We start from the raw sequence: 24,775 nt of genomic DNA, 5'->3' as shown, positions 1-24,775 counted from the left end.
GCTGAGTATTTGAGCATTACCATATGATGTGACTGATGCCAACATATGTCGCTTAATCATTTTCTGTTCTTTCAGGTGTCTTATTATACAGTAATTCCATGTTGTGCAAACAAAGATCTTGATTTTTTCGATCGCATGATTATGACATGTAGTTTGAATTATTGTACTCATCATATCTGGGAGAATATTGAACACGCATGAGAACTATATGAATATGAACTAAGCGACAATTGATCTCTATATGATTTTTCCTCTTGTAGAAAAGAGATGGAGGTTGTTTATGGTAACTCTCTTGACATTATATAGATTTGTTAGTCCTTTAGGAGCACATCTGAACTCGATCACTTTCTGCTTAACCTAGAGAAGCTTACATGCAGTATGTATTAATAGTGTTCTTTGCCTTTGCATTCAATCTGACTATAGTATCTCTTTTTGCTCGTTTATCAAATTAGATTGCCTCCCAAAAGGATGCAAGGGTGAGATGTAAACCTGCTATTCATAGGAGAACCTGCCCATAATTTGAACGTTACACTGATTTCCAAACAAGATTTTTTTTATTAGAGCACTCTTTAGATACACACAATTCTGCCTTTAAATCATCATGACTTGAAGCCTTAAAGAATTGATGTCCCTGCTCTTGAAGAGTATAGTGTGAGGTAGTTCAATTTTCAGCAAGTCTTTTGCACCTTTCTATCAATCAATGGCTCCTTATGTCTGTACATTAATTTGACATTTGAATCTGTAAGGATATCAATTGGCTTAACTTCCAATATCTCAGTTCCTTGAGCACATCAGATACATATTTTTGCAGGGAGAGGTAAATGTCTTCCTACTTATATGCTAAGAAAATATCTCAACCTGGGTTGGAAGTATAGATGGAAATAGGCTTTTAGCCTCGTGATCAATCATCACTAGTTTGATGATAGCTTACACAACAATAAGGTGAATACCCTTTTCCAGCAAGAGAGATAAGATAAAATAGTGAATGATCGAAGACATTTCTGATCATTTTAAGCTGAAGGAGAGCAAAGCTAAATTTATCAAATCATGCTCTAAAAGATTGCTTTAGACATCCAGAAATTATTTCAATTTGTATATCACACTGCTCTCCTTTTAAGTATCAATTAGAAAGGGACTTTCTTTGGTTTAGATATTTTGCATTCCAAATTTAGTTTGTTGGTAGTTCTCATTGCAAAACCAGACTGAAAAACTTTCAAAATGCTTGATTTGAAGTGTTAGAATGATAGAGATCAGAAAAACTAAACTGACCTCGTTAGAGCTAGAGCAGATATTTGGAAAAAAATAAATAAATCAAAATTGCATCTTTACCATTTCCGCTCTCATTGCATTACAAGAGCAATAGGAAACCAGGTTTATCTTTTAGCATGCATTACAAGTGCAATAGGAAACCAAGTTAATCTTTTAGCATGCCCACTATCTTATAAAAAAATTTAAAAATACAATAGGAAACCAGGTTATGATTAACTTCGTTGCAATAATTTCTGGTTTGGATTATATTAAGTTCCCAGGAATGATAGATCTATCACTATATGATGTGGTTGAGATAATTGATGAATGTTTATCTTTTTAAGCATTCCAATTAGTCATCTTGTTACCTGGTGCTCTTATTGCATTTTCAACTATGATTTTTGGTCTTGGTTTACTAATATATTATTTATGTGTTTTTACAGTTTACAAATCTCAAGTACTCTAGAGTTGAAATTGATGAAGTGCGGTTCGAGTGGGCCGAATGCATGCTAGATTACATTTGAGTAGGAAAGGTATTTGATTTTTGAAAACTTTGGATGATGCATGCATTTGCATGGAATGTAAATTGCGTATATTGTCCCATGTCAATTTCTTTCTGATGGTGATATTCTAGGACTTCTGCAGCATGTATAATTCTTCTGTTTTTGTTCTTTGCTGTAGTTAAGTAGACCAAATGATACTTTTGTTTGACAGATTAGAACAGTGGATGCTTTAACTCAGAAAACTAGGCATTTGAAGGTGAAAAGTGGTGAGATTAGGGAAATGAAAGGCGCAAGAAGAATGGAGCAATATAGAAAGTTGAACAGATTCTGATTCTCATAATTTAATGTAGCCTCAGCTTGATTTTTGACTCACGATGTTCTACCTTAATATGTTGTTAAAAGAATGTTCTACCTTGATTCTGATATCTATTAGCTTTTGATGTAAAAAGAATGTTTGTGTATTTATACTGTTGTAAGAAGAATATTTATGTAATTTGTGAATATTTGTGTATTTTATGGATATTGTTGAATGAAGAATATTTGTGTAATTTGTGAATATTTGTGTATTTTTTTTGTTACTGTCGGTTTTTCACTATTTCGGAAATCAAATTTGTGCTGTTAAAAAATACTGATATTACATCGGTTTTCCACCGCTGCAAAACCAGTGTCATTAACTAATATTACATCGGTTGTATACCGCTACCAAAACTGGTGTTATTAACATATAATATTACATCGATTTTACACCGTTGATGAAATAGTGTCGTTAAGTGATACTACACCAGTTAATAACCGATTCGAACACCGGTGTCGTTAAGTGACACTACATCGGTTTTAACCCGATATCTAAAATGACAGACCTTTTACATCGCTTTCATAGACATCGGTCGAAAATGTAATAGACACCGGTGGAAAACCGATGTCTATGAGGGTTTTTGTTGTAGTGTTTAGAGCACTTTTAATAATGCTACTGCCAGTTACAACGATTTTTGGGGCTACGACAACGGTTTTTAACCATTGTCTTTGAGGGCAATAGACAACAATAATAACAATTTTAAACCATTGTCTTTTAAACTATTGTCTTTTAATACCAATATATCATATTTCCATATAAATATATAATAAAAGCTCATAATCACAAAAGAAAGAATATTTTCCATATCAATGTCATTCAAAATGTTACTTATACAAGAATTATAATTATAAAAGAAGAAACATGTCTCATATTCAAATAAAATTTATCCCAATACAAATAAACAAATAAACTCCATTTACAACTGTTTCCTGTGGGCCAACTCCCAGAACATTTGTGGGCTCATTTGTGAACTCTCTTCCCTCAACGTATCGTTGAGTATGGCTAACTCCCTGAGCTGTTGCTTCTTGTCCATTGACTCGTCCTACAAGATTTCGAGTTTAAATAGTGACTATGTTTCGATAATAACGTTCGCGTCGACATCTTGTAGAACAACGCGGAGGATGAAACCTGTTAGGATCGATGGTCGCGGCTAGAGAGGGGGGGTGTGAATAGCCGACTCAAATCGTTCGTTTCTTTCTACAATTAGGGTTAGCGCAGCGGAAATAAAACGAATAGAAACGAAAGCGGAGAATAGAAAACCTCAAACTCGTCGATGTAACGAGGTTCGGAGATGAAACTCCTACTCCTCGGCGTGTCCGTAAGGTGGACGAACCCTATCAATCCGTCGGTGGATGAGTCCCCGGAGAACCGGCTAATATATATACTCCTTCTGGGTGGAGAAACCTCGCCACAATCTTTCTTACACCAGCAAGAATAGGAGTACAAGAATACACAAGAAGAAGCAACAATATGAATGTAAAAACAAACAATCTTGCCTTCTCGTCGGCTGTTGATGAAGCAGCAACTTCACGGGCCAAATACAGCAGCAACTGTTGGAGACCCCAGCCGAGGAAGCTCACGCGAAGCTTCAGAGAAGAGCTCAACAAAGCTCAAGAAGAAAATACTTCAGCAGTCAGTGGGAAGAAGAAGTAGCTCTGTAGTGCCTCTCGATCCTTTTATAACCTCTGATATCCTGAGCCAACCTGCAAACCTGCAAGGCAAAAAGACCAGAACACAGAAGCCCGAAATAGCCTAGTCGTTGAGTCACAACGGCTAGGCCTGGACTGATCAGGCTCCACCCTGATCAGTCCAGGGTGCTGCTGATCGGTCATGGGGACCGATCAGAGCTTCCTCTGATCGGTCCAGGGACCGATCAGCAGACATGTCCCTTCCTTTTCTTGCCTTCTGATCGTTGTTTCCTGATCGGTCTACAGACCGATCAGATAACACTCAGTAGGCTACTGTTTGGTTACTGATCGGTCACCAGACCGATCCAGATACCCAGTGTATCACTGGATCGATCCACTGATCGATCCAGAGCTTGGTTTTTACCCAAACCAAGTCCCAAACCTTCCAAACCAACATCCGGTCAACCTTGACCTGTTGGTACATCATGCTTAGCATCCGGTCACTCCCTTGACCTGCTAAGACTCCCCACCAAGTGTCCGGTCAATCCCTTTGACCCACTTGGACTTTTCTCTTCGTGTCAAGTATCCGGTCACTCCCTTGACCTACTTGACCTTCTCAACACCAGATGTCCGATTACCCTTGATCCATCTGGATTTTCTCTTGCCCGGCTTCACTTACCAGGACTTTCACCTAGCTTCACTCACTAGGGTTTTCTCCTGGCTTCACTCACCAGGATTTCCAATCTGCCCTGCTTCACTCACCAGGACATTCCATCTGCCTGGCTTCACTCACCAGGACTTTCCAACTGCCTGTACAGAGAACGAGCTACCGAGCCCTCTCTGACTTAGTCCGGAGAACGAGCTACCGAGCCCTCTCCGACTTCCATCCGGTCCAGAGAACGAGCTCCCGAGCCCTCTCTGACCACAGTCCGGAGAACGAGCTACCGAGCCCTCTCCGACTTCCCATGTGCCAAGCTTCCATACTTGGACTTCTCTGTGCCAAGTCTCCATACTTGGACTTTTCCCGTGCCAAGCTCCCTGCTTGGACTTTTCCCATGCCAAGCTCCCTGCTTGGACTTTTCCCGTGCCAAGCTCCCTGCTTGGACTTTTCCGAGTCAGGTCAACTCACCTCTGGTCAACCAGGTCAACCTTGACCACGGGTTGCACCCACAATCTCCCAAGCTTGTATCCTTCTAAAACATCAAGATACAACTTTTCTGTTCACGACAAACATTGTCAAACATAACTCGTCAAATATCAAAACACAACTCGAGTCAAGTCAACTTGAGTCTGGTCAACCAGGTCAACCTTGACCTAAGGTTGCACCAACAATCTCCCCATTTTTGATGTTTGACAAAACCCATAATCAAACCCATAATCAAGTTAGGTTAACCCGATAACCTAACTTAGGTTTTCCAATGTTCTTCCCTGAACATTCTCTATTCTCCTCAAACCTACACTCTCCCCCTTTTTGACACAAATCAAAAAGAGTGAATCAAGGTCAAGAGTTTCTTCCTAATGAAAGTCTCATACCTTTCATTGAAACTCTTAATTTCCCCCTTGATACTAAGGTCAACAATTAACTTAGTGATAATCTCATATCACTCAAGTCTTTAGGAGTAAAAACTCCCCCTAAAAGTCAACTCCCCCTTGACTAATAGGTAAAACTCCCCCTAAAGGTCAACTCCCCCTTGACCACTGTACCAACAATGTCTTGGAGAGTTTCAAGCCTTTAGAAATCCAAAACACCAACTCCCAGCTGAAATTTCAGACAAAACAGTCGAAAATCAGCAAGTTGGCACGCGCTGATCGGTCACCTGACCGATCAGGCTCCCTCTGGATCGGTCACAGTGACAGATCCAGGATCCCCTGGACCGATCAGAAACCCTTCTGATTGGTCCACAAACCTGATAAAGGTCTGATAAGTTCTGATTTCTCTCCATGAAATTCAGAAACCTCTAGAAAATTACAGAAAATTCTAAAAATTATGAAATTTTGAGGATACATTCCTCATAACATATACTATCATGGAAAAATAGTTTTCAATGAAAATAACTTCCATTTTTCAATCTTGATACAAAGTTCAAAAGTCTTTGAAATAGCTTAAAGTTAACTTATCTTTGTATCAACTTGTTCAATGATGAATGCTATCACTAGAAGAGCTTCATCAAGGTTTTTCAAATCAATTTTGAAATGATTTTAAACCATTTAATTTAGGACCACAATCTTTGGGCTAAATGTACATGACTTGTACATAAGCTTTCCCTATGATCCCCAATTTTGAATTAGGCTCATCTAGGTACAAGAACTATGCACCTTGTTCCTAACTCATCATCCTAATATCTCACACACATCTAAGGTGTATCAAAAACACATCCAAGTCAATTTTGATGTGAGATATGGATTTAGGTTAGCTTATTCTAAGTTCTCATGCATTTTCTAAACAACAATTCGATCTCCATATCAAATTGTGTTTTTAACCTTAAATCAATTTCATTGATCATTAATGCACAAGATGATGACATGGCATATAATTGTATCATACATAATAACATGTGCCAATGTCATGATGTCATGGCATAACGTATGAAACTTAAATAAAGCATGACATATAAATAACCTAAGCATTATCATGACATTTCAAATGACCATAGATTAAATATGATGTCATGACATGGCATATGACAAACAATATATGGCAAATAACATGTAAAGGTATAGAAAATACCTAATTCTAGCCTTAGTTGCCATTTTTGATAGTTTTGATCATTTTGCCATAACTTCAATATTCCTAAGTGTAATAGACCTAAAATCAAATACAAAAGATTTTTAGATCACTATGTGCCAATTAGATTGACTCTAGAAAACTCCTTAAATGAGATTGGCACATCCTAATCACCTTAGGAATAATTTTCCATTTCATTTTCAAGGCTTGATTACACCTTGAAAAATCCTAAAGTGCCACCTTTTGCCATGATTAGGTTAACTACCTATTCAAGTAAGGTTGGCACACCCTAACTAATCTAGCGTGATGAAATCATGCTCCTAGGAACCCAATACCTATTTGAGCTCATTGGGTTCACTAAGTATTCACTAGGGATGACTTCCCTAGCAACCCTCCTAATGACCCTCCTAGGCTTTGAAGCCTTGGTCATTTGGGACTCATCAAGATCAACTCTAGGGGTGACTCCCCTTGTGACCTTGGTGATGGTCTTCCTTACCCTAGATTTTGTTCCATAATCGAATGGAACATTATGATAATTGGGCTTGACTACTTGGGACTTAGGTTTGTGACCCAAACCTTTCTTGTCCTTGGACTTGGGTTTTTGACCCCTAGACCCTAGAGTCAAATCCTTAAGAGCCTTTTCTAGAGAGTCAAGTCTTGACCTCAAGACTAGATTTTCTTTCTCTAATACCTCAAGCTTTAATTTATCATTTTTCTTTGAGGTATTCCTAGGCATGTGTCTAGTTGATTTGGGATTCCTATCTAGGTTTCCCTTAACCTTAGATAAGTTAGTCCTAGGGTTGACATTTCTAGAGTTGTCCTTATTCAAGCTAACATGTTTAGCACCTAAGCACATATATTGATTCCTATAATTAACATGCTTATCATTATTAGCAATTGCAATAAAACTACTAGCATGTGTCTTATTAGAATTGCAATGATGAGCCTTAGAGGTTACCTTAGGATTTGCCTTAGCTCCCCCTATCGATGTGCTCGGTCTCTTGTCCTTGTGAGATTGCCTCCCCCTCAGACATTGGCTCCGATAATGTCCCCTTCGCTTGCATTGGAAGCACACCACGTGCTCCTTGCCCTTGCGTGTTGGGACTCCGGCTTCCTTGACCTTTGGCGCCGGTGGAGTCTTTCTAACCCTCTTTGGACATTTACTCTTGTAATGTCCAAATTCCCTACACTCAAAGCACATTATGTGTAATTTGCTAGAAACTAAATGGCTTGAGTTACCTAGAGTTGAGGATGGATGAACGCTCTCTCCTTCATCCCTTCCGGAGGTAGAAGCTTCTTCTTCTTGGTCCGAACTTAAAGAAGAACTCTCCTCCTCTTCTTCTTTAGATGTTGAGTAGCCCTCAACATCTAATTCCTCTCCTCCATGAAGTGAGCTATTTGGCTCACTTGACTCCTCTTCATGACTTGAAGTGGAGTTCTCCTGATGGAACTTTACCAAGTTGTTCCACAACTCCTTGGCATCGTTATATCCACCTATCCTACACAAAATGTCATTAGATAATGAAAATTCAAGAATTTTCATTACCTCATCGTTGATTGTGGATTGGTGGATTTGCTCCTTCGTCCACTTTTTCTTCTCTAGGGTTTCTCCGTCTTTATCCACCGGATGAGTAAACCCTACCTGCACACAACTCCAATGAACTAGGTTAGTCATAAGAAAGTACTTCATTCTTACCTTCCAAAACGCGAAGTCGTCGCGATCGTAGAAGGGTGGAATCGTGACGTCTTCTCCAAATAACTCCATTCTCTAGCTCGTGCTCCCCCGGGTGTTGATCCAACGAAGAGCGACCTCGCCCTGATACCACTTGTTAGGATCGATGGTCGCGGCTAGAGAGGGGGGGTGTGTGAATAGCCGACTCAAATCGTTCGTTTCTTTCTACAATTAGGGTTAGCGCAGCGGAAATAAAACGAATAGAAATGAAAGCGGAGAATAGCAAACCTTAAACTCGTCGATGTAACGAGGTTCGGAGATGAAACTCCTACTTCTCGGCGTGTCCGTAAGGTGGACGAAGCCTATCAATCCGTCGGTGGATGAGTCCCCGGAGAACCGGTTAATATATATACTCCTTCTGGGTGGAGAAACCTCGCCACAATCTTTCTTGCACCAGCAAGAATAGGAGTACAAGAATACACAAGAAGAAGCAACAATATGAATGTAAAAACAAACAATCTTGACTTCTCGTCGGCTGTTGATGAAGCAGCAACTTCACGGGCCAAATACAGCAGCAACTGTTGGAGACCCCAGCCGAGGAAGCTCACGCGAAGCTTCAGAGAAGAGCTCAACAAAGCTCAAGCAGAAAATACTTCAGCAGTCAGTAGGAAGAAGAGGAAGAAGAAGTAGCTCTGTAGTGCCTCTCGATCCTTTTATAACCTCTGATATCCTGAGCCAACCTGCAAACCTGCAAGGCAAAAAGACCAGAACACAGAAGCCCGAAATAGCCTAGCCGTTGAGTCACAACGGCTAGGCCTGGACCGATCAGGCTCCACCCTGATCGGTCCAGGGTGCTGCTGATCGGTCATGGGGACCGATCAGAGCTTCCTCTGATCGGTCCAGGGACCGATCAGCAGGCATGTCCCTTCCTTTTCTTGCCTTCTGATCGTTGTTTCCTGATCGGTCTGCAGACCGATCAGATAACACTCAGTAGGCTACTGTTTAGTTACTGATCGGTCACCAGACCGATCCAGATACCCAGTGTATCACTGGATCGATCCACTGATCAATCCAGAGCTTGGTTTTTGCACAAACCAAGTCCCAAACCTTCCAAACCAACATCCGATCAACCTTGACCTGTTGGTACATCATGCTTAGCATCCGGTCACTCCCTTGACCTGCTAAGACTCCCCACCAAGTGTCCGGTCAATCCCTTTGACCCACTTGGACTTTTTCTCTTCATGTCAAGTATCCGGTCACTCCCTTGACCTACTTGACCTTCTCAACACCAGATGTCCGATCACCCTTGATCCATCTGGATTTTCCCTTGCCCGGCTTCACTCACCAGGACTTTCACCTAGCTTCACTCACTAGGGTTTTCTCCTGGCTTCACTCACCAGGATTTCCAATCTGCCCGGCTTCACTCACCAGGACTTTCCAACTGCCTGGCTTCACTCACCAGGACTTTCCAACTGCCTGTCCAGAGAACGAGCTACCGAGCCCTCTCTGACTTAGTCCGGAGAACGAGCTACCGAGCCCTCTCCGACTTCCATCCAGTCCAGAGAACGAGCTCCCGAGCCCTCTCTGACCACAGTCCGGAGAACGAGCTACCGAGCCCTCTCCGACTTCCCATGTGCCAAGCTTCCATACTTGGACTTCTCCGTGCCAAGTCTCCATACTTGGACTTTTCCCGTGCCAAGCTCCCTGCTTGGACTTTTCCGAGTCAGGTCAACTCACCTCGGGTCAACCAGGTCAACCTTGACCACGGGTTGCACCCACAATCTCCCAAGCTTGTATCCTTCTAAAACATCAAGATACAACTTTTCTGTTCACGACAAACATTGTCAAACATAACTCGTCAAACATCAAAACACAACTCGAGTCAAGTCAACTCGAGTCTGGTTAACCAGGTCAACCTTGACCTAAGGTTGCACCAACAATCTCCCCCTTTTTGATGTTTGACAAAACCCATAATCAAACCCATAATCAAGTTAGGTTAACCCGATAACCTAACTTAGGTTTTCCAATGTTCTTCCCTGAACATTCTCTATTCTCCTCAAACCTACACTCTCCCCCTTTTTGACACACATCAAAAAGAGTGAATCAAGGTCAAGAGTTTATTCCTAATGAAAGTCTCATACCTTTCATTGAAACTCTTAATTTCCCCCTTGATACTAAGGTCAACAATTAACTTAGTGATAATCCCATATCACTCAAGTCTTTAGGAGTAAAAACTCCCCCTAAAAGTCAACTCCCCCTTGACTAATAGGTAAAACTCCCCCTAAAGGTCAACTCCCCCTTGACCATTGCACCAACAATGTCTTGGAGAGTTTCAAGCCTTTAGAAATCCAAAACACCAACTCCCAGCTGAAATTTCAGACAAAACAGTCGAAAATCATCAAGTTGGCACGCGCTGATCGGTCACCTGACCAATCAGGCTCCCTCTGGATCGGTCACAGTGACCGATCCAGGATCCCCACCGATCCAGGATCCCCTGGACCGATCAGAAACCCTTCTGATCGGTCCACAAACCTGATAAAGGTCTGATAAGTTCTGATTTCTCTCCACGAAATTCAGAAACCTCTAGAAAATTACAAAAAATTCCAAAAATTGTGAAATTTTGAGGATACATTCCTCATAACATATACTATCATGGAAAAATAGTTTTCAATGAAAATAACTTCCATTTTTCAATCTTAATACAAAGTTCAAAAGTCTTTGAAATAGCTCAAAGTTAACTTATCTTTGTATCAACTTGTTCAATGATGAATGCTATCACTAGAAGAGCTTCATCAAGGTTTTTCAAATCAATTTTGAAATAATTTTAAACCATTTAATTTAGGACCACAATCTTTGGGCTAAATGTACATGACTTGTACATAAGCTTTCCCTATGATCCCCAATTTTGAATTAGGCTCATCTAGGTACAAGAACTATGCACCTTGTTCCTAACTCATCATCCTAATATCTTACACATATCTAAGGTGTATCAAAAACACATCCAAGTCAATTTTGATGTGAGATATGGATTTAGGTTAGCTTATTCTAAGTTCTCATGCATTTTTAAACAACAATTCGATTTCCATATCAAATTGTGTTTTTAACCTTAAATCAATTTCATTGATCATTAATGCACAAGATGATGACATGGCATATAATTGTATCATACATAATAACATGTGCCAATGTCATGATGTCATGGCATAACGTATGAAACTTAAATAAAGCATGACATATAAATAACCTAAACATTATCATGACATTTCAAATGATCATAGATTAAATATGATGTCATGACATGGCATATGGCAAACAATATATGGCAAATAACATGTAAAGGTATAGAAAATACCTAATTCTAGCCTTAGTTGCCATTTTTGATAGTTTTGATCATTTTGCCATAAATTCAATATTCCTAAGTGTAATAGACCTAAAATCAAATACAAAAGATTTTTAGATCACTATGTGCCAATTAGATTGACTCTAGAAAACTCCTCAAATGAGATTGGCACATCCTAATCACCTTAGGAATAATTTTCCATTTCATTTTCAAGGCTTGATTACACCTTGAAAAATCCTAAAGTGCCACCTTTTGCCATGATTAGGTTAACTACCTATTCAAGTAAGGTTGGCACACCCTAACTAATCTAGCGTGATGAAATCACGCTCCTAGGAACCCAATACCTATTTGAGCTCATTGGGTTCACTAAGTATTCACTAGGGATGACTTCCCTAGCAACCCTCCTAATGACCCTCCTAGGCTTTGAAGCCTTGGTCATTTGGGACTCATCAAGATCAACTCTAGGGGTGACTCCCCTTGTGACCTTGGTGATGGTCTTCCTTACCCTAGATTTTGTTCCATAATCGAATGGAACATTATGATAATTGGGCTTGACTACTTGGGACTTAGGTTTGTGACCCAAACCTTTCTTGTCCTTGGACTTGGGTTTTTGACCCCTAGACCCTAGAGTCAAATCCTTAAGAGCCTTTTCTAGAGAGTCAAGTCTTGACCTCAAGACTAGATTTTCTTTCTCTAATACCTCAAGCTTTAATTTATCATTTTTCTTTGAGGTATTCCTAGGCATGTGTCTAGTTGATTTGGGATTCCTATCTAGGTTTCCCTTAACCTTAGATGAGTTAGTCCTAGGGTTGACATTTCTAGAGTTGTCCTTATTCAAGCTAACATGTTTAGCACCTAAGCACATATATTGATTCCTATAATTAACATGCTTATCATTATTAGCAATTGCAATAAAACTACTAGCATGTGTCTTATTAGAATTGCAATGATGAGCCTTAGAGGTTGCCTTAGGATTTGCCTTAGCTCCCCCTATCGATGTGCTCGGTCTCTTGTCCTTGTGAGATTGCCTCCCCCTCAGACATTGGCTCCGATAATGTCCCCTTCGCTTGCATTGGAAGCACACCACGTGCTCCTTGCCCTTGCGTGTTGGGACTCCGGCTTCCTTGACCTTTGGCGCCGGTGGAGTCTTTCTAACCCTCTTTGGACATTTACTCTTGTAATGTCCAAATTCCCTACACTCAAAGCACATTATGTGTAATTTGCTAGAAACTAAATGGCTTGAGTTACCTAGAGTTGAGGATGGATGAACGCTCTCTCCTTCATCCCTTCCGGAGGTAGAAGCTTCTTCTTCTTGCTCCGAACTTAAAGAAGAACTCTCTCTAATTCCTCTCCTCCATGAAGTGAGCTATTTGACTCACTTGACTCCTCTTCATGACTTGAAGTGGAGTTCTCCTCATGGAACTTTACCAAGTTGTTCCACAACTCCTTGGCATCGTTATATCCACCTATCCAACACAAAATGTCATTAGGTAATGAAAATTCAAGAATTTTCATTACCTCATCGTTGATTGTGGATTGGTGGATTTGCTCCTTCGTCCACTTTTTCTTCTCTAGGGTTTCTCCGTCTTTATCCACCGGATGAGTAAACCCTACCTGCACACAACTCCAATGAACTAGGTTAGTCATAAGAAAGTACTTCATTCTTACCTTCCAAAACGCGAAGTCGTCGCGATCGTAGAAGGGTGGAATCGTGACGTCTTCTCCAAATAACTCCATTCTCTAGCTCGTGCTCCCCCGGGTGTTGATCCAACGAAGAGCGACCTCACCCTGATACCACTTGTTAGGATCGATGGTCGCGGCTAGAGAGGGGGGGTGTGAATAGCCGACTCAAATCGTTCGTTTCTTTCTACAATTAGGGTTAGCGCAACGGAAATAAAACGAATAGAAACGAAAGCGGAGAATAGCAAACCTCAAACTCGTCGATGTAACGAGGTTCGGAGATGAAACTCCTACTCCTCGGCGTGTCCGTAAGGTGGACGAAGCCTATCAATCCGTCGGTGGATAAGTTCCCGGAGAACCGGCTAATATATATACTCCTTCTGGGTGGAGAAACCTCGCCACAATCTTTCTTGCACCAGCAAGAATAGGAGTACAAGAATACACAAGAAGAAGCAACAATATGAATGTAAAAATAAACAATCTTGCCTTCTCGTCGGCTGTTGATGAAGCAGCAACTTCACGGGCCAAATACAGCATCAACTGTTGGAGACCCCAGCCGAGGAAGCTCATGCGAAGCTTCAGAGAAGAGCTCAACAAAGCTCAAGCAGAAAATACTTCAGCAGTCAGTAGGAAGAAGAGGAAGAAGAAGTAGCTCTGTAGTGCCTCTCGATCCTTTTATAACCTCTGATATCCTGAGCCAACCTGCAAACCTGCAAGGCAAAAGACCGAACACGAAATAGCCTGCCGCTTGAGTTACAGCGGACCGATCAGCTCCACCGATCGGTCAGTCTTCGATCGGTCATGGGACCGATCGGGGCAGCATTCCTTTCCTTTTGCTTCTGAGTTGTTTCTGATCGGTCTGCAGACTGATCAGATAACACTCAGTAGGCTACTGTTTGGTTATTGATCGGTCACCAGACCGATCCAGATACCCAGTGTATCACTGGATCGATCCAGAGCTTGGTTTTTGCCCAAACCAAGTCCCAAACCTTCCAAACCAACATCCGGTCAACCTTGACCTGTTGGTACATCATTCTTAGCATCCGGTCACTCCCTTAACCTGCTAAGACTCCCCACCAAGTGTCCGGTCAATCCCTTTGACCCACTTGGACTTTTCTCTTCGTGTCAAGTATCCGGTCACTCCCTTGACCTACTTGACCTTCTCAACACCAGATGTCCGATCACCCTTGATCCATCTGGATTTTCCCTTGCCCGGCTTCACTCACCAAGACTTTCACCTAGCTTCACTCACTAGGGTTTTCTCCTGGCTTCACTCACCAGGATTTCCAATCTGCCCGGCTTCACTCACCAGGACTTTCCAACTGCCTGGCTTCACTCACCAGGACTTTCCAACTGCCTGTCCAGAGAACGAGCTACCGAGCCCTCTCTGACTTAGTCCGGAGAACGAGCTACCGAGCCCTCTCCGACTTCCATCCGGTCCAGAGAACGAGCTCCCGAGCCCTTCCGAGTCAGGTCAACTCACCTCGGGTCAACCAGGTCAACCTTGACCACGGGTTGCACCCACAATCTCCCAAGCTTGTATCCTTGTAAAACATCAAGATACAACTTTTCTGTTCACGACAAACATTGTCAAACATAACTCGTCAAACATCAAAACACAACTCGAGTCAAGTCAACTCGAGTCTGGTCAACCAGGTCAACCTTGACCTAAGGTTGTACCAACAATAGACAACAACCTTGACCTAACCATTGTCAACCAGGTCAACCTTGACCTTGACCTAACCATTGTCTTTGAGGGCAATAGACAACAATAATAACGATTTTAAACCGTTGTCTTTTAAACTATTATCTTTTAATACCAATATATCATATTTCCATATAAATATATAATAAAAGCTCATAATCACAAAAGAAAGAATATTTTCCATATCAATGTCATTCAAAATGTTACTTATACAAGAATTATAATTATAAAAGAAGAAACATGTCTCATATTCAAATAAAATTTATCCCAATACAAATAAACAAATAAACTCCATTTACAACTGTTTCCTGTGGGCCAACTCCCTGAACATTTGTGGGCTCATTTGTGAACTCTCTTCCCTCAACGTGTCGTTGAGTATGGCTAACTCCCTGAGCTGTTGCTTCTTGTAGTAGTCCATTGACTCGTCCTACAAGATTTCGAGTTTAAATAGTGACTATGTTTCGATAATAACGTTCGCGTCGACATCTTGTAGAACAACGCGGAGGATGAAACCCAGGTGAAATTTTTTGTTACCACATGCTTCAGAAGATCTTCAAGGGTGGCAACAGCTTGGTTTAAGCGAGCATCAATTATGTCTGGTGTAAATTCTGCCTCCAATAGTATGTGTAGTGGTTCGTTTAAGTATTCATATCCAAGTTTATCCCGTAAGCTTTCTTCCTATTCAAAAAAAGGGGGAAAAACTTGAGTATTAAGACAAGAAATAATGCACCTTAGCTTTTGAGTTGATAATAACAATCCATTAGGACATATTACAGGATGCTAATATCGAAAATTACATAGGTTCTAAAATGCACGGTTAACTTAATGTCGGTGTAACTTGTGCAAAGAACAACATACTGTTGGAACCCCAAGGTTGTTTTGGTGTGATCAACAAGTTAAGTTAGGTCCTGCGTTGTTTTTAACCTTGTGTCTAAGTGTGCAGGAGCTTAGGAGCACAGGTACTTGAGCGGAAGACGCAGCTAGCGAGAAGGACGGCACGCTGTGCGTCCGAGGGACGAGGTGCTGCGGAAGAGTACACCGGCGGACGAGAAGGAAGTGCGCGCGGTGGTTCCGAGGTACGAAAGCCGGAGCGGAAGATTGCTCGGGGAGCAAGAGACGCAGCAGGTCGGCACAAGGTGCGACCGAGGGACGAAGTCTGCGGATGAGTACGCTGGTGGACAAGAAGGGACACGCGGCAATTCCGAGGGCGGAGCCGAGGAAGCACGCTCGAGAAGACCGGAAGATGGGTTGGGTGAGCCCTATTCCGGATGTCGAGATCACCCAAGCAAGCGGAGCCGGGCGAAAGACCCACCAGGCGAGGCTGAGCAGGAGAAAAGACGGACCAAAAGTCAGGGTTGACTTTTGGCTCGGCGCCGAGCTGTCCGGGCGCCGGAGGCTGTCCGGCGCCGGGCTGTCCGGCGCCTGAATCGACTTTCCCAGGATCGAGCTTTGACTCGATCCAACCGTTGGGGGATAAATTTTATCCCCCCCAGGGCGCCCGGAACCCTTCCAGGCGCCCCAACCAAGGCTGTAAATATAGCCTTGGTCCAGAAGCTTTTCAACAATCACGATCATTCTATTTCCAAACACTTGTGTGCTTTAGTTGTAGTTAAGCTTCTGTTTTCTGTGCCTAAACGCTGTAAGAGGCTTCTCCGCCTGAAGGAGTTTTTGAGCTTAATCTTTCTTGGATTAACAACCACATCGGTTGTAACCAAGTAAACATCTGGTGCCTCGTCTTTTCTTTTATGCTTCTATTTATCTGCTTAATTCATTTTACAAGTGTTAGCTTAATCGTTTGAGGAAGGGTTGTCTGTTTTTAATTGACAGGTTATTTACCAACCCTTCTAGCCGGCCCAACGGTCCTACAAGTGGTATCAGAGCCGAGACGCCTCAGAAGGACTAACCGTCGTCTGAAGCAACAATGGCCGGAGCTAGCGACTACCCACCAGCATTCGAAGGGGAGCTTTCTTCATGGAAGCAACAAATGAAAGTATTCCTTAACTCTGATATTGGTATTTCTCTAATAATGAAAACAGGTTATGAAGCACCGAAAGACACGAACGGAGAGAAAATCGGCATACGCCTCTGGAACGAGAAGCAACATGAAGAGTCCATGGCGAATGCTCGGGCAGAGTTTCACATTCTAAGCGCAATACCAACTAAAGATTTCGACAGAGTCGGAGAGTACAAAAGCGCAAAAGAACTTTGGGAAAAGTTCTTAATGCTCTATGAAGAACCGGTTGAAGTCGTCTCCTCAATAGACATCGAGCCGTCATCAGAAGAATCCGAGATGGAAGAAATTACCAAGACAACCCCAACAGCCGAAGTACATCCCGAGATCGATGAAGGGGGAGAATCTTCGGAAGAAATTAATTCAACAGGGGGAGAACCTGCGGCCAAAAAGGTAAGTCAGGTATGGTCTTCATCTTCTGATCAATTAAATGATTCAATCGAAAAATCGCCTAAGGAGTCTTTCGAATCAGAAATTGAATCATCGAAAGAAATTTTGGAATTAGAAAATCAATTGTCAAACCTGTCTTGCAAATCAAAAATATTATTTAAAGAATTTTGCAAGTTAGAAATTTTATCGAAAAACTTTTGTAAATTGTAAAACATTTATTCGAAAGAAGTATGCAAATTAGAAGTGTTGTCGAAAACTTTCTTCGAATATTTTTTCGAATTACAAATTACTTTCTCGAAAGAGTTTTGCGATTTAGAAATTGAGTCATCGAAAAAGTGTTTCGGATTAAGAAATCTTTTATTAATAAATTCCTGCAAATTAGAATTTTTATCACAAAATATTCTTTCAAACGAATCTTGCACATTGCCGAAAGAATTTTTACAAATTAGATTGTCGAAAAATTTTATCAAGTTTATGCCATTGAAATATTTTTGTGAAGTAGAAATTCAAAAAATTATAGAAATTAACATGATACAATTTTTTGCACGTTTAATATTTGTAGCTTTAAATTTGAAAAAGTGTGATTTAAGAAGTTCTAATAAATTGAAATGGAAATTTAAAACTTTTTGATATAAGTATTAAAATAAATAAATGCATAGAAAATTCTTTTAATGTTATCAATCTTCCTAAATTTCCTTGCATAAATTTTTGAGCTTAGAAAGTTTTTTTTGGTGAAAACTTAGAAATTTTTTAAAAAGTTATTCTTTGATTTAGAAATCTTTTTCCTTAACTTGGAAATATGCTTTCTCAGAAAATCATTGAAATATATTTCTATAATCTTTCTAAGTGTCAAACCCTTAGATTATTTTTTTTTTCCCCAAACCCCATTTTTATTGTGATCAAAGGGGGAGAAGAGGGAAAGTATAAGTCTAGGGGGAGGTAGAATTCATTTTTTCTATCATGTTGCACGTTATTGAAAATTGAAAATTGAACATTGTTTAATTTTTCATATCTATTTTTGACCCTAGCTTAATTTGGGTTGATCACACCAAAAAGGGGGAGATTGTTGGAACCCCAAGGTTGTTTTGGTGTGATCAACAAGTTAAGTTAGGTCCTGCGTTGTTTTTAACCTTGTGTCAAAGTGTGCAGGAGCTTAGGAGCACAGGTACTCGAGCGGAAGACGCAGCTAGCGAGAAGGACAGCACGATGTGCGTCCGAGGGACGAGGTGCTGCGGAAGAGTACACCGGCGGACGAGAAGGAAGTGCGCGCGGTGGTTCCGAGGTACGAAAGCCGGAGCGGAAGATTGCTCGGGGAGCAAGAGACGCAGCTAGCGTGAAAGTCGGCACGGGGTGCGACCGAGGGACGAAGTCTGCGGATGAGTACGCTGGTGGACAAGAAGGGACACGCGACAATTCTGAGGGACGAGAAGTCGGAGGGAAGCACGCTCGAGAAGACCGGAAGATGGGTTCGGGTGAGCCCTATTCCGGATGTCAGAGATCACCCAAGCAAGCAGAGCCGGAGCAGAAAGACCCGGACCAGAGGCGAGCTGAACCGAAGAAGAGAGCACGGACCAAAAGTCAACAGGGTTGACTTTTGGCTCCGGGGCGCCCGGAACTATCCGGGGCGCCCGGAACTATCCGGGGCGCCCGGAACTATCCGGGGCGCCCGGAACTGACTTTTTCCCAGGATCGAGCTTCGACTCGATCCAACCGTTGGGGGATAAATTTTATCCCCCCCAGGGCGCCCGGAACCCTTCCAGGCGCCCCGACCAAGGCTATAAATATAGCCTTGGTCCAGAAGCTTTTCAACAATCACGATAATTCTATTTCCAAACACTTGTGTGCTTTAGTTGTAGTTAAGCTTCTGTTTTCTGTGCCTAAACGCTGTAAGAGGCTTCTCCGCCTGAAGGAGTTTTTGAGCTTAATCTTTCTTGGATTAACAACCACATCGGTTGTAACCAAGTAAACATCTGGTGCCTCGTCTTTTCTTTTATGCTTCTATTTATCTGCTTAATTCATTTTACAAGTGTTAGCTTAATCGTTCGAGGAAGGGTTGTCTGTTTTTAATTGACAGGTTATTTACCAACCCTTCTAGCCGGCCCAACGGTCCTACACATACTCTAGCAGAAACAAGAGAAGAGAAACCCATATCACATTTTAAAACATGGATTAGTTTGCCTTCAAACATAAGGACAAAGATCTATTTTTTATGTAGGTATGCCTTGAAAAGTTAATAGTGAGAATAATACATCAAGGTTTGGGAGATTGGAATATACTCATTTTTCATTAAGATAAATATTACATGATATCCACATACCATTATTGAATCCTTCACTGAACCTCGACCTCGTATATAAACCCTGCATTGAGTTGAAGCTTCAACTCTTTTTAAGGAGTTCCCACGTGGTCCCAGTAAACGGCCAACAAAGTTGTACTGAAACGCATGAAACCAGTAGTTTAATACATGTTGAGAGATTAACTAGTTAAAGCTAAGAAAACACAAACATACACTTGGATACTTGTCAACAGGAATATCTAGTCTCACAACTTTCTTTACAAGACTTTAGCAAGTCCAAGAGTTCCACCCCAACCTGGACTTGATGCTCGGAGGACCCCCATTCTATGGAGGTATTCATTTTCCTGAAAACAAATTAAGCAGTGGTGAGATCATCCCAAAATGGAAACTAAGAATAGTTAAGCAATAATCAAATTTCCAGAAGTAAACTTATAACACGAATTAGAGCAACTCCTCGAATTGAAAAACATCAAGATATAAGTTTATAAGAAATCTTGTAATCAGTTTTCAGGAATCATATAAACGGATCCAACAACAAATTGATATTTATAAGTATGCCAAATGGAACATATTTGTACTTCCTAACAATAAACACAGGAAACAGTGTAGTAAATCAATTCAAAAATTGATGTAAGATTTAGGCATAAACTTGAGGCTTTAAGGTGGCCAACACTTAAATGTGTTTGATTGCAACCAGTGAATCATATCCAGTCAACTTAAACAAACCAATCCAGCATATTTTGTCACCTCGAGCCAATCTTGAGTTGTAACAACCTGACAAACCAAATATAATCAAGATAGTAAGGATACATCAAGGCAACTATACATAGAGCAAGAAATGAAGATTGACAAAATTACTTACAACTGCGATAGAAGGGCTAGAATCTTCCCTAGGATGAGGATGTCTTACGTCAGCACTAAATATTATAGTTGGTCGGTTGCTAACAAGAGGAATGCGCCTTGACAATGCATCGACAAGAACTGTTCCCTTCCTCCAACCTATGAATCAAGCGTTAGTAACACAAAACAGAACAAGAAAATAAGATCCACCTTCCACGTACTCACCTTTCCATTGATCTAGAGGCCAACATTGGCAAGGTACTATTTACTTATCCTGAAAACATGCTTTGTCAAACAACATTGTGAAACTAAACCAAGGCCAGTCTCACATATCTGCTTTTGATCACCTGTAATAACTATGGTATATAATAATAAAGCGAACAAGGAAAGAGAAAAAATTAAAGCTAAAAGTTTTAGCCAATTGATATTTGTCAACAAGCAAAAATATCAAGTTGTGTCGAACAAGATCAAGTGCAAAGAAGACATCATACCATAAAGAAAACCATCATTATCAGGCAATATTACAGTGAGCAAATCAAGCTCCTTTCCCTGAGGTTGGATCATGTCTACTAACAAGATTATCTATTTTTGTCACAAAAAAAAATCAAGGACAACACCCAAAATATGCTTTTTTATACTTCTCATGCTATAAAATCAGATGATATTAGCACTTCCATAACAAGATTATCTATTTTGCCATTGCATTGCTAATATTCACTTCTACAAGCTTTCACAAATAGATAAGAGCAAAAAATAATAGTTTTGGCATAAAAAATTGTCAACGAATAATACACATTTAAATATTTTTTAATTAATCACAAGTAGATATATGTGTGTATATATAATATAAAAACCTTTACGACTTCCCACGTAGGCTTCTTTTTCCCTTTCCTTGTTCGAATTGACCAATTTCAAGCTCTTTCGTACAACAAGATTTAACATATGAGTAATAAATTAAATGCTTAATTAAAAAAAAAATATGTACTCACATATTCACTATATATTTTCAGTCCTCATGACGATTGCGATGATTAAGTGAATCGAACAAATAAACTGCCTCCACATAAGGGTTGATGTCAGTCAAAATCCAATGACAACTATGCACAAAACAAATAGTCAATGCATAAATTTTGTAAAATTGTTGAAAAAATCTATTAAAAATGAGTCATGTAAACTACAACAATAGACATGCATACCTTTATTACTTCCCATGTAGCATGTTTTTTTCCTTTTCTTTTCCTTGTTTGGATTAAAAAAATCTTATGCTCCTTTGTACATCAATAAGAGTAGACATATGAGAGTTTTATTGACTAAAATAAATACTTAATAAAATTAAAATATGTACTCACATATTCACTACGTATTTTCAATACTGGAGAAGAGACATCCTTTAACTAGTATAAAAAAACCTACACACCATATGTGCCAACTATTAGTTTAATAACTTCTTGGTCCATGTAAATATGTCACAAAAGCTTAGAACTTAGTTCTAGGGGGTATGTAACAGTTCAGAGTGTTTGTTTGCACAAAGCAGACATATTCCCATGATAGAATTGTCAACGAGTATGAAACTGTAAGTTAAAGAGACCCATTTCCTCTACCAAAAGAAAGAAAGAAAGAATAAACAACAGCATGTGTTAATCAAACAATTCCCTTGCCTCATGGTTGTATTTCATCATCATAATGATACAACGGTTTATCACAATATTCTTCTCCAATTGACAAACATAACACCTGACAAGAATTATTATTGGATCAAAAAACTATATAATAAACATCAGAAAAGTGTTTTAAATGACTTGAATCTTATTCTCTTAGTCCTTTCTACCATTTTACCATTGATACATGTCCATGTTCATACCAGGTGGAAAAAATAAACAAGTAGCCAAGATGGTTCCCACAAAAATGAAAAACCATTAGCAAGTGGCTATGTGTAGTATCAGAAACTCAAAGGCAGAGAAGTTGAACAAATTGTGGTCCTAGTAGTGACTTGCAAGAAATAAGCCTCTAGTGCAAGAGAATCCCTCTTACTGAATCAGAAATAATCACTCTTTCCGATAATTTCTGTTCTAGGAACTGAAGTGGCAAGCTATGTAAAACAAGATAAACAAGCTCTTTTACATATTTTGTAATTCTAAACTCCAAATCATCCTGCCCAACCACTCTCCATATACATGGTTGGTTAAAGCATACTGCTTTCACTTTATTTATCCAGATTTTAACTGGGTTATATCTCATATTTTTATTCATAGCATACTTCACAAGTGCATTCTTGAACTCTTGTCGAGAAGGAAAAATCTGTCCAATATAGAATTCATCCTCATCTCTTGCCTCTTCAATAGGCCTTTGTAGCAATTGAGAATTCAATATATATGAATCATTAGTAATTGTGAACTCCTCCTCTAAGTCACTGTACTGCTCTGGGGGAAATTCATCTTTTGAATCTATATATCATCAGCTAAGAACTCTTGTACATCTATATTGTATTGCAATTCCTCTAAAATCTAGATATGATGCTCTTCCTCCTCACTCCAAGTAGAATCAAAGTATTCTAAAAGTGTTGTACCAGGATTTTGAACCTCATCTTCTATGTGACTTCCTTTTTCATTTAAATCAAAGGCCAAATTTCTTGTGTTTCTATTTGTATTAGCCACACCAGTATTCTCAGAAGTAGACTGAGTATTAGCTCTAGATAGTTATACTATATTAGCTCCATGTTCTACAATAGAATTTGTATCAAGAGTATTCCATATTTCAGAGAGAATTTTTTCAGCAATATAATCATCCCTGAAAAATTAATTCCAAACTAAGTTAGCAAAGTTATAATGTAAGAATCAGTGGTGTTAAAATTTAAAAAGCAATCAACACTAGAGCATGTGTACATACTAGATTTTCATAATTGATTAGTGGATTTTGTTCAAAACACACTGCTAGACCAAGGGTATTTGGTTTGAGCAAAATAGAAATCAATATGAAGGGTTGAGCGAGGAGAATGTAGATATAATATCAAACCTTGTTTCTAACCACTGTTAATTAAGGTGTTGTATTTGTTGGGACTGAAATGTAGCTAGAGGGGGGGGGGTGAATAGCTCATTGCGATCGTCATGCTCGTCGTTGCTCGCTTCTTGGGATGATGTGCAGCAGAAATACAAGAAACACAAACAACAACGCTAACTCTAGGGATTTACTTGTTATCCACTTCAAGAAGAGATGACTAGTTCAAGGATCCACACACTCACACACCCTCCACTATAAAAACACTCCTTCTCGGTAACTACCAAAGGCGGAGAAGCCTTACAACCTCACAATATAACAATGAGAAAGAAAGAAGCAAAATACAAATGAATCTTATAAGATTACAATGAAAACCCTAGCTTCTTCTTCTTCTTGTTGCAACTCACCTCTTGACTTGGATGAGCCTACAAGAACCTTTAAGAACTGGCGGTGAGGAAGAAAAGATCGTTGTGGAGAGCTGCTGTGATCACCCGTGGAGAAGAATCGAAGAGATCCGCAGAAAAATGCTCGCTAACGGCTTTATCCGCGCCAACGGTCGAATCTCAATCGATTGGATTACTCCCAATCGATTGGGGAGACTTTGGATCGATCGATTGATCGATCTAGAGCGCCTCTGTGCTCTTGAAAAACACTTGAATCGATTGCCCACTCGATTCAATGTGGCTCGCGCGATTTCCAAAGCTATCGCGTGATTTTCCAGCTTCCCAATCGATTGCCCGATCGATTGGAGGTTTCAATCGATCAACGAATCGATTCAAAAGCTCACTGTTCACTCAAAAATTCTCCCAATCGATTGACCAATCAATTGGGAAAGTTTTAATCAATTACCCAATCGATTTAGCCCATTTATGCATGAATTCGCGTCAACCAATCGATTGACCAATCGATTGAACCCCCAATCGATTGGTCAATCGATTGGAAAGTAGAAAACTGGATAGAGCTTGAAATTAGCTTCGTTTTGCATCTGAGATCACCTCATTCCGATATCCAAGTCAAAAGTTATGGCCTTCAGAAGTTTACTACATCCGAACTTCCTAGTTTCATGTCAACTCCCTATTGGACTTACGATCGCTAAGAGTTTGGTTAACTTTTGACTCATTTAGACATTTTCTTCTCGCGCCAAGTGTCCGATCAACCTTGACCCACTTGGACTTACCATCTCATGCCAAGTGTCCGGTCCTCCATGACCCACTTGAACTTCCTTCCACCAAATGTCCGGTCATCCTTGACTCATCTGGATTTCCTCTTGCCAAGTATCCAGTCAATCATTTGACCTACTTGGACTTCTAAACACCAGGTGTCCGGTCAACCTTGACCCACCTAGATTTCCACATGCCTGACTTCACTCACCAGGTCTTTCAATCTGC

General features: G+C 40.4%; 1 protein-coding gene across 1 annotated transcript; it reads right to left on the bottom strand.

Moving 5' to 3' along the window:
- Positions 1-15,151: 15,151 nt before the first annotated feature.
- Positions 15,152-20,957, bottom strand: LOC122055182 (KH domain-containing protein At1g09660/At1g09670-like). Its single transcript, XM_042616562.1, has 9 exons — positions 20,885-20,957; positions 20,663-20,740; positions 20,416-20,552; positions 20,280-20,327; positions 20,112-20,134; positions 19,767-19,818; positions 19,575-19,691; positions 15,391-15,534; positions 15,152-15,283 (listed from the first exon to the last, which is right to left on the bottom strand). Exons 1-9 carry the CDS (start codon positions 20,955-20,957, stop codon positions 15,152-15,154), a joined length of 804 nt encoding a protein of 267 aa, XP_042472496.1.
- Between the last annotated feature and the right edge of the window lie 3,818 nt (positions 20,958-24,775).

Source organism: Zingiber officinale, chromosome 3B (genome assembly GCF_018446385.1).
Source record: "Zingiber officinale cultivar Zhangliang chromosome 3B, Zo_v1.1, whole genome shotgun sequence".
Classification (NCBI taxonomy): domain Eukaryota; kingdom Viridiplantae; phylum Streptophyta; class Magnoliopsida; order Zingiberales; family Zingiberaceae; genus Zingiber; species Zingiber officinale.
Note: the sequence above shows the minus strand (reverse complement) of the source record. Positions and strands in the feature narration are given on the sequence as shown.

What these genes read in the sequence shown, in the direction of transcription:
- LOC122055182 (XM_042616562.1), bottom strand. Translation starts at nt 20,957, where the DNA reads ATGATCCAACCTCAGGGAAAGGAGCTTGATTTGCTCACTGTAATATTG. An exon ending in CTGTTGACAAGTATCCAAGT is followed by an intron (nt 19,692 to 19,766) that starts GTATGTTTGTGT and finishes CATGCGTTTCAG; the next exon opens with TACAACTTTGTTGGCCGTTT. An exon ending in AAGATCTTCTGAAGCATGTG is followed by an intron (nt 15,284 to 15,390) that starts GTAACAAAAAAT and finishes GAAATCTTGTAG; the next exon opens with GACGAGTCAATGGACTACTA.